Source organism: Mya arenaria, chromosome 16 (genome assembly GCF_026914265.1).
Source record: "Mya arenaria isolate MELC-2E11 chromosome 16, ASM2691426v1".
NCBI lineage: Eukaryota > Metazoa > Mollusca > Bivalvia > Myida > Myidae > Mya > Mya arenaria.
The window spans coordinates 37,509,912-37,521,416 of NC_069137.1; the positions used below are offsets into that span (position 1 = coordinate 37,509,912).

At 33.3% G+C, this 11,505-nt stretch overlaps 1 protein-coding gene across 1 annotated transcript; it reads left to right on the forward strand.

Annotated features, from left to right (window-relative positions):
• Positions 1–1,516: 1,516 nt before the first annotated feature.
• On the forward strand, positions 1,517–7,690 carry LOC128222365 (solute carrier family 46 member 3-like). The gene is made up of 5 exons (XM_052931341.1): positions 1,517–2,358; positions 2,656–2,753; positions 4,591–4,674; positions 5,753–5,909; positions 7,440–7,690. Exons 1-5 carry the CDS (start codon positions 1,517–1,519, stop codon positions 7,519–7,521), a joined length of 1,263 nt encoding a protein of 420 aa, XP_052787301.1. The 3' UTR covers positions 7,522–7,690.
• Positions 7,691–11,505: the final 3,815 nt, after the last annotated feature.

The following is an 11,505-nucleotide window of genomic DNA, read 5'->3' on the forward strand; positions in this document are numbered from 1 at the left end:
GTGTGAATCATTGTCGCGTCAGTTTCCACTGTAATAACCCAGTACTGATGCGCTTTATTTAGGCCAGACAAACCCAGGGTCTTGAGTACCGAACACTCCTTCAGCTTTAATACTAAAAATACGTGATATAAAATATTAAACGATTTTGTGATTCTACATACTAAAATATGCCAAATTATATCGCGTTCCTTTGTGGATTTTTTTCAGAAACTTTTTTATTAATCGGAACTCCTCGGCCATTTCCCATCGAAAACAACCTCGGATGTATGCCGGTACATGAGTGGAAGGAGTTCGTTCATTTTTATACAATAGTATTAAGTAATTATAGTGTTTACATGTTTGTTGTACATATGTATATCAAAGTTTAAACTGTTTGCCAATTCATTGAAGTATTACTTAAATAATTAAGATTCCCAAGAGTAAAGTCATTAAGTTTTACTACTCAATTGAAATTACTACGTGATCTACTAAAGTGTAAAGATTTCTGACATTGTAAACCGTCCATATACATCCGATGTTGCTTTCGATGGAAAATGACAGGAGTTCCCAGCACAAGCAATGTTATTTCCTGCAAAAACTTTTAATTTAAAATCTTACTTATAACGGCAAGCAGTACATTACCTGTGAAATAGCATACATCTATCTGTCTTGTCTGAACTGGATTTTTTTTAATTGTGGAGTTATGTGTCAGAATATTTCATCTGGAACGTATAACTGCATTTTGTATCCTTCAACTTTAAGTTCAAATATGAATTATACGTTGTTTTCTTTAGACATATTACGTTTTATTCAATGACTGGATGATACTAGTGCTGTATGATTTTTCTAATGAACGCGTAAATGCTGCATCTACTTTCCTATGTGCTAATACATTTAACCAGGTGCATTATTTACAAGGAGAGTACAGGCCTAGTGTTTGAATCGGGTCACCAATTGTGACAGCTCGCATGGACCGGAAGAAGAAAAGATTTAAGTCGAATTAAAAAGGATATTCTTGGAGCTGGATTGTAATACAAAGTACAATTACAAATGAACACTACTATAAGGGTATGAAGTTAACGCTGGTGCCTATCTTGAATATCAAACACTTATTTGAACAAATAGCAAATGGTAAATGAACTGTATAGATACACAGTATAAAGACACCACTTACACCATTTGGATAAAATCAACACAAGAATAAGCAGATTTCGGAATTGTGCGAAATAAACGTTAGATTGTATTATTATTTCTTAGCCAATACAAACATGGCTGTAGAAATAAATGGTGATTTACTTAGTTCAGAGAATGAAACAACACGACTTCTTGTAGAGAATGGGGGTGAAACTTTAACGGACGTTCAAAATGATACAAAGTTAGGCTTTACCCTGCGTCGATGTATGCTTTTACCTGTTATATTTTGTTATTTCCTAGGAGGATGCATGTATATGTTTCTGTTGCCTCAGTATACGCGACACATTTTTAAAGAAAAGTACACAAGACACGACCCATCCAGTTTAAACACAACTTACAACGCATGTGCGAATGTCAACCATTCGGATCCAAAATACCAGATATACTTGAAAATCCAAAGAGCCACTGCAAAATGGACGATATATATTACGCTATCGCTTTACTTGTGCCTGCGATTGTAGGAAATATAATTTGGGTGTCATTGTCGGACATACTTGGACGAAAGTTTGGCTTTTACTTGACACTATTTGGCGCAATCGTAAGCAATGGAACTTTTTCGGTGGTATCATACTTTAATCTGAGCTTATACTTTATAATAATCGGTAAAGCTCTCGACAGTCTAACAGGATCGTATATTGCTTTTCTTGCAATGATATATTCTTATACTTGTGATATTACTGCACCCGACAAATCCAGAACACTCGCAATTGTTTCCATGGAACTATTAGTAGGAATTACCGTAACATCAGCGTCCATGATTACTGGTTATTTTATTGAAGCAGCGGGATTCTTTTGGCCTTCATTGACGGCAACATGCTTACTTATAATTGCGATTCTGATTGTTCTATTTTTCGTCCCTGAAACTAATGACATTCAGCAACGCAGAGGGTCACAAACAGTACATTTGACAGCTTCAACAAGAGTAAAACGTGCAATGCTTAGCATTCTAGAAGCCTTTAAGATTTATTTCACAAACGATTCCAGAGTGAAACGAATGAAGTATATCTTACTAGTCCTTAGCTTCCTGTTTCTGACCATCCCGTACTTTAATCGAGGAGGAATGGAGATTTTGTACCAGATGGGGCAGCCATTTTGTTGGTCTTCCAAGAAGATTGGTTGGTTTGCTGCCCTGAAAATCTCTACAGCGTCTGTGTTTGGAGTTGCTGGCACATACCTTTTACAAAAGTATTAAACGTTCTTTGAGAAGAGTTTTTTGCATTCTACCATGCAGAAACTTAACGAATATCTGCATTTTTTTCCGGTCAGATACCACAACATTTATCGTTTATATTAATACTTAGGCAATTGTTCATACTAGTACAGTTGGTTAGAGTATTTATTTCTTATTATTTAAAGTTTAAGATAGACAATCAAAGAAAAGTACATCTTTCGTTTTTTAAATCATTCATATACTTTAAAATGTTTTTATCATACACGGGTCAAATGAAATATGTGCTGTACAATATGTTTTCGTTTATTTAGATGTATGACAGATGACATTATTGCCACGCTTGGAACAATCATCGGGATTGCCTCGTATGTTGTGGAGGGTTTTGCAAAACAGTCCATCATCTGGTTAGGTGAGTCCTGTAACATTCTCGTTTAAGTTTGTCTGTTTTGTTGTTGGTTTTTATGAAGAAAAGTCGAAGCATTGCCTTTGGGTCGACGGATTCATCATGTTATAATCTTAATCACCCATGGCAATAGAAAGAACGTAAGCTTTATGTGTTATGGCTGTGGTTTTTAAGGTTTGAAGAATTTCATTGAAGTAAAGCAGTACTTGAATGACAAAGATTTTTTTGTGCAAATAACCAGTGAATATTTTTGTGTTTCAACGAACTATCGGATGAGATAGGTTTTACGATACAAAGTACAGATTCATCTAAAGTTTGCTCTGACCTAATATGCTTGGTAAATATTGTCTTATGTCTGAAAAAAAAATAGCGGACACAATCAATAGTGTGGGCAAGCCCAGTTCAGACAGCCCGTCCGAACATTAGTTGGACATCCCACAGCTTCATCTTCATGACAGAACAATGTTTCACAAAAAAAAACCAGCTGAATTAAAGGAAATAGTTCATCCTTGATCAACTCCTTCTCAGCATAACGGACATTAAGCGCTAGATTTACTGTACGTTTGTTCGGTGCTGGCTATTTTGATAACCACACGCTTTAAACAAATGCGTTTGTATGCTATTTTAGTAACTTAACTGTTTGCAATATCCTTTGTACAGCATATAGGATTTAATAGTTAAACTGCATTTTAGCATGCATCCTTATACAAATGCGGTTGTGGTGACAGTTTAGCGAACATATTCCCTGCCGCATTTAAATACCATAAAGGGATCATTGTTTATGTGGTTATTAAATATACAGCACTGTACGCCTACCGGCTATATTTTATATATAACATCATTATCTGGTACAATGAAACAACGAGTAAACATGTTACTTTTATTTGTCCGTTGATAAACGCATTAAATGAAAACTACTCAACCGATATCTTTGTTGCGGTAATGCCGCGTCTCATGCAGTAGCAAGCAAGTATAGTATTTAACATTGATATATTTTACAGTCATCGATTTGTAAATAATAAAACTAAATATGTTAAAAAAATCCGTTGCGATACGCATTCAATAAAAAATATTTAATTTATTTCTAAAGGATAATCTTTTGTTAGATGTCTTAATGCAAGAGCTCTGTACACTAAATATACTATTTAAGTATTGCTTGTTTCTGGTGTGTCTTGAATTTTGCTTTTTGCATATTTCGCCTTTGTTTACGGTATTATATATCGAATAAGCAAAATATACAATACTGAGATCAGAAAACAATTATAATCGTTCCGATATTCAAAAGAAACTTTGTTTTGTCACAGACAATACGCGTATGTATATAAAACCCCATTACTCTGGCTTTAATTACTGTCCATAAATATATATGCCCCTGTCGACTACAGCCCTTTTGTACCTTTTTTGCCTCACACAAATATATTGAATCAAACATCAGTGTCCCCAAGACCATGTATACTTAAACGGTGACTATATGGCCTTGTGCCTTTAACCAAGTGTGTCAGGTCTTGTGCCTCAAAAATTGTCTACAAGGTCGTTTACCGTTAAACAGTGTATACACGGCCTTTTTTCCTCTTAACAGTCTCTGTTTGGCAATGTACTTCTATAAAGTGTAAGGCAGTGTGAATCTTTAATAACGCACGTTAGGCAGTGCGCCTCTAAACAGTATATAGAAGGCCTTTGGAAACAGCTTCCATCGTTAAATCTCAATAGTTACAATTGTATTATTGTCAGTGTATGTATAGACAAATGCTATTAGTACATATACAAACGTACAAACACTAAAACGGTATTCAACCATATAAACTCTTTATAGAGTAAACAGTATTCACCTTGAACATTTCAGTCCCCGTTATTAGTGCCACTTCCGGACTTCCTATCCTGATGATTCGCAGTCTGATGTCGTCTTTGACGCCTGCTGACAAACAAGGTACATGGAATATTATAAAATATTTCACGTAAGGCATTAAATCTACATTTTTCACGCAATGCATTAAGTGTACTTATTTCATGTAATGTATTAAGTATACTAATTTTATGTAATGCATTAAGTAAACATATTTCATGTAATGCAGTAAGTATACCTATTTCATTTATTGCATTAAGTATACTTATTTCATGTAATGCATTAAGTATACTTATTTTAGGTAATGCATTAAGTATACTTATTTCATGTTATGTATTAAGTTTACTTATTTCATGTAATGCATTAATTATACTTATTTCATGTTAGGCATTAAGTATGCTATTTTATGTAATGCATTAACTTAAAGGATACATATTTCATGTTATGCATTTAGTATACTTATTTCATGTATTGAATTAATTATAGTTATTCCATGTAATGCATTAAATATACCTATTTCATGTTATGCATTTACTTTACTTATTTCATGCTATGCATTAACTTCCAGATGTTAACTGAATAAATGCAATTGTGTAACCAGGAGGAAAAATCACACGGAACTAATGTTCATTTCCTAATAAGTATGATAATCGTGTTTTCTTGTGGACATGCATGGGTTAATTGTACGAAAACGTTAGCATGCATGACTTTCGTTCTTTCATATTTTAATATTGTATTTGTAAGTTACCATCGCTTAATCCTTTCTATGTCTTCCTTAGTTAGCTATTCAAAACGACTCTCTACTGGTATTGTCAACAAGGACACATTCGAACATTGATGAGTTATTTCACCAATTCTGAAACTAGCTTAATCTCGAGCCTGGAACCCGAGGTACCTGGTCAAACGCGACACCAATGAACGGTTCTCAACAATACATATTTCCAACGGTACATGGATAGTCGCGATCACACTGCGGGTTCGTGAGTGGCGGCCGTTCAAAATTATCCCGAGCATACCTGCTGACCTCGAACCCCGCGCCTGCCTGCTGACCTCGAACCCCGCGCCTGCCTGCTGGCCTCGAACTCCGCGCCTGCCTGCTGGCCTCGACGAGGCGAGATTAATACTGAATACAGTTACGAATTACAACTGTTTTCATTTGCAGGTGCATTGTTTGCCAGTATCGGGGCATTAGATACAGTATGCACTTTGATCGGAATAGTGAGTAGCAACGACATCTACTCAGCCACATTAACGATTATGAATGGTTTTGTGTTCGAGATAATGGCTGCCTTTTCCCTGATAGGAGTTATCTTTCTCGTGTAAGTAGCATCCGGTGGAAGTTATAGTTATAGTCTTTGTGTGTGATGTTAGTGTGTTGTTATAGGTACAGCAATTTATAAGCGGTTTTGACCCTAATGATTCGTTTTGTGCTAGAGATAATTGCTGCTTTGACCATTTGACCTATTTGTTTAAGTGGAATACAACCAATAATATTTAGGAGTTATTGTCCATGATATTACGTTTGGTATGGATATGGCATCTCATTAGCGCTGATGACCAAAAATTTGTTTCCGAGATCATGGCTGCCTTGACCTTCAATATAGTAATCGTTGTTATGTTAGTGAAATTAAACAGGAAATGTATAGAAATACAAATAGTCTTTATTTGATTTGTAAATAGTCATTCAGTATGTAAATTTTTGCATTTGTTACAAATTTGTTTTTGAAATGTGACTACCAGAATAACAGGTTATTTGTACATTTTGGGATGTTCCCACAAAAATCAAAAGAAGCAAATATACAAAAAGCATCATTTCTAGATAAAGCTATTTTAATTCGACGTGTGAAGTCTGTTTGGTGTGCTTGTACGTCTATGTTTTTGTACGTGTGCATGTCTCATTCATTAACGTTTGGGTCATACATTGTGACCATAAACAGGGTTTATATGAAAAATATAACTTGGCTTTTCCCTGTAGTTTTTTATATTGTTTTATTTGTGTCAAATAATATTTCACGTGAAAATGGTCATGTAAGTTTAAATTGATGTAGATGCTTACACTGTGTTTCAAAATTACTGCGTATTTGTATTTAAATAGAAATGACAGAATTAGTGTAGTGTAGTTCATATAATATATTTATGAGACGCATCAGGGAATTTTGTATCTTGTGGAAATAAATTGACTTTTATATTTTTATACATATCAAACGCAAGATAAGAATTTGGACGGGGGATTAGAGATGTATAAAAGAAGCGTTTTGTTTATTTTAAATATTTTATTATTCGCGTACATAACCATTATGTCTATGAAGAAATAAATGACAGTTTTGCTTATTAAATGCACCGAAGTTTAAAGCTGCACTCTTCCAGATTGAACGTTTAGACAACTTTTTTATATTTTGTCTTGGATGTTTATGCGAAAATACATGTAAACCAGTCATATAATAAGGCTGACAAAATAGACCGCAGATGTTTACATTTAAGTTCAAAATTTAAAGTTTTGTGCATTTTTCTTAAACCGCTAGTTACCCGTTTAGCCATAAAACATTAATATTCGAACGGAAATATGAAAATCTGCCATCTGATCTTTTGGCAGCAGTCTTTTATTACTGGTTTGCAGATAATTACGCAAAAAGTTGCTCATTCCAAGACAAAATTTTTTTTTTTTTTGTAAAAACGGTAAATCTTTGAGAGTGCAGCAGATCTAGCACAGTTTTCAAATACAATTCAGACGCTCAATCCTTACAATCTGAATCCAATTTTCCCTGGACATGGCTCATACATAAATTAACAAAATGCTTTGACTTGAGATCATAATTATGTACCAAATTGCTGTTTGTTTTTGGTTCCAGAGCGTACATATTCGTTTCACGGCTTATGGTAGACACAGACTCGGAAGATGATATCACCAACAGGGTTACTGCAGATGAGTGAATGGATGTGAAATATGGGGAAATATTTGTCATCACGAACATATTATACATCTGTGAGATTTGCTTTCAGGCTGGTATGCTGGTGAATAGTGAAGTGGTTTCAAACATGTTTGTAAAAATATCAAAGCTTAATTCGTGTAAAGTCTTTGACAATAAATATTTTACCCCTTTTAATTGTACGTGTGTATGTTTTGAATACTGTCAATTTTATCTGCGGTGAAAGTTGATTTTAATTATAGTGTTATTGTTAAATTGTTCACCGGAGTAAAGATATGCTGTATTAATGACCTTAATATTTAATTATTTTAAATTAAATACAAAATAAATATTTATTTTTGTTTCCGTGTTGTTACCAGTTCAAAGATTTGATTATTTATGGACAACTAGTAATTAAAATTATACATACACTATTGATCTCTTAAACTTTAATATCTAAACGATTTTATTATTCAGGGAACAAATTCAAACATTTGTTTCAGAGGGGTTGTATATATATGTGTGTGTGTGTGACATTTATGGAAAATATTCATTATTGATAACAAGTTTGTAACCGTGTATTTAATAGCAGAAAGCGCAAAAATATTATTAAATGATAGGTGAATGCTACCCGATTGACTGTGGTCTAATATAGTATTATAAGGTAGAAATACTGTGTTTTATGCTCATTTCTTTCAAACTCAACTCGGTATCCTTCATAAGAACCATTGTTTTCGACATTTATTCATCCTTTTTGGAATATTAAAACAATATTATTGATTGTGGTAAATCTTATTTGGGAGTAAGAGTGCACCTTTAAACAACTAAAACCCTTAATGAACAAATGTATTGTACAGAGTTACGTCGGCCGGGGTTTAGTTCTAGCAGAATATTATACTGTATTAATGTTAACCAATGATGTCATAATAAAGACTTGATTGTAATAATGAATAGTAATAGTAAATTGGTAATCATAGTTTAATCGACAATTTTAATATTATATTAATATATGTCAGGTTATTATATAGATAAATAACGTTTGAACGGTTCAATATTTTTTTTAATGTAGGTTGCACTATAAACATCAGGCCAAAAAAGAATAGCGTCCATTTCATGTAACACTGCAATTGAATAGGTGAAGTGTGCCGTGTACATATAAGCTACTTAATAAAAAAGAAAGACATGAACATTTGTAAATAAGTTTAAAAGTAAATAAAAATATTTTAAGATTGCTTTATGCAATAATATGTTGCTTGATATCCAATTATAGACATCGAATAGTTATCTACGACTTAATCTCTTATTAAAACTGTTTATCAATATAAATAAAACACGCCTTCGATTGCATTTAATGGCTTCATCGTGTGTATGGTCACATGTTTTGAAGTTGGAATTATTTGTTGTTGTATTTGTTTGTACTTCTTATCAGTTATGACTTAGCCATCCCTTATTCAAGGGGTATCCAGTTCAGGTATTTATGAATACCAATAAACCTGTTTTAGTTAGATGTTGTCCTATTCATGGATGCATGCTAACACGGTCCGTCCACTACCTATATCCATCGTTGGTCAATCCTCGGTACATTAATGTAAACGTGCGCGAAGCATTACAATAGTTATTCACCTGCGACAGTAATAATAGATACAATAATACTTTAAATTACATGTCCTGGGGTGGTATTCAATATAGTTCTTATCCTTATCCTTAGACATGCCTCAGTGATTCCATTCAGTTGATTGGTCAATTTATGTTACAGTGCAATCAAAAAGCTTAGATTTCACTCTTAAATTTAAGATTGATACAAGTTGTTTATGGAATATGACCCCAGGGTGCGTTTTTTTACTAAGCACGCACCTTGGTTTCATATAATAGTAGAAATTAATTTGCTTTCAATGTACATTCACATATCATTAAGGACATAAAAATATATAATACTATGTTTACATTTTTGAGTTGTCAAAATCAAATGTTCTTTCAAGGTTTAGATATTTTTCAAAACATAACATTGATAAATTATTGAATAGATCACACATGTATTTGTTCTTTCACCTTCACGTTACCTTTCCACAGGTGACCATTGGGCAGAAGAAATCTTCCAGAAGAGCCAAATGACTTCAACAAAGTGCTTACATTTAAAAGATAAAAGCTTAAATAACCTAGCCGTAATTGCGAAATTAATACAAAATACTGCTTTTTATGCCAAACCTTCTGTGAAAAATACACCCTTAATTCTTTGTGTGAAAAGTTATATTTGTATTATAAAGTGAAAAGAAACAAATATGAAACAATCTTATTCCCTAGTTTCTAGTCGAACTAAATCAAAAGCGTTTAAATATTTATATTACTCGGATTTTATATTTATGATGAAAGTAATTTACATTGTGCAGGTGCAATCAAACATTTGTTTGCATTTGCAATGCAGTTAACTATTTTGTGGTTATAATAAATCTTAAAATTAACATAACCGCAACACTGTTTCTTGATAGTTTTGATATAAAAAAATAATGTAAAAATCTTTTCATGATTGAAGATGCTTAAGTGGGGTTTCACCACAAATATAGTTTGTTGTTTTACCTGAGCTTAAAATGAGCCGTAAATGTTACTGAATTTGATTTTTTAAATATTTTAAGTGTGTAAAAGGTAGGGTTTTACCTTATGGAAGGATGCTGTACCCTTGGCTTGTATTCAGTATAGTTCTTAATTGGATCTAAGAACGATGTAGCTAATCGGATTACTTGTTTATAGTCACTGACCAATAGAGTGAATGAAGTCAAAGATGCATTACCCTAAGATTAACTTTAGTTGCATATTGAATCCCTGTCCTACATTGGTAGCACCTCTCTGTCCTCATGGAAAGCAGCATGTGCACTGTTCTGTCTTCGTACACTAAAATGCTATCATAATCTTAATATCCTTAGTTCTGATTAAAACATATACTATTAACGCCTATAAATACATATATTTTTAGAAGTTAAAACATAGTTTAACTTTTATTAAATACCATTTTAACATTTTTGTCGGATATTTGTTAAAGTTCCTCTTAGCCAGATACAGTATGTCATTTTTCCTCAGCACCATGTTACTTTTCTGCTGCACCCTGCCTTTTTCGAAAAACGTTTACATACGCTTTTATGATTTGAAATTCTGTGACTTGGAATAGCTTATACTTATAAAGCAAGTCTTTTTGTATTACTTTAAAATGATAAAGAATGAAATGTGTACCTTTTTTGCTCAAAGATGGCTTCAAATGAAAGGAATTGATGTTAACTATATCAATTTTCCCATTTTGCGTTTATATTGTTTATCCATTTCTTGTTATGCATTGGAGTGTTATATTAAGATATATGCAATTCCGTTTTATGTCTGTTTCATGGTATTTTGTTAATAAGTTAAATTTAATTGACATGCAGTGCTTTTATTTAATCCAATGTTTGGAATGACTTATATAAGGTTCATTTAGCTCGATACGGCAGTAAGATGGCATGAATCATTGTCGAGTCGGTGTCCAATGCAATGATGCCCAGTACCGATGCCCTTTATTTGAGACCAGACGAACCCAAAATATTATTTAAGACCAATGGAGATGGACACCTTTGTATACCACTTGACCATCGTCTATCTAGCTCTAAAACTAGATATCTCAAATGCATCTACATCTATTCAGTCCACTTCGTCGGCAGTCCCGATTCTCTATTTCGTTTTCACTACATTAGTACCGTGTGAAAATCAACGTTTTCGTGAATATTAATGCGGTAGGGGAGAAAACTCATAGTAATGCAATCGCAAGATTTACGCTGAAGGCATACACGGGTTTTGCTACGAAATAGAGAAATGAAAACACACAATTTCATTGGCTTAGATTTCAATACTCGGTGTAAATAAATACTACCTCTTACATTAATTGTTCATAATTACGGTATTTTTTCTCGAGGATTAAAAGAGCGTAAAGGTGTACCGGGAGTATCCGATCATTATATTGGTTATACACTACTAATTCATTTCATTTTAT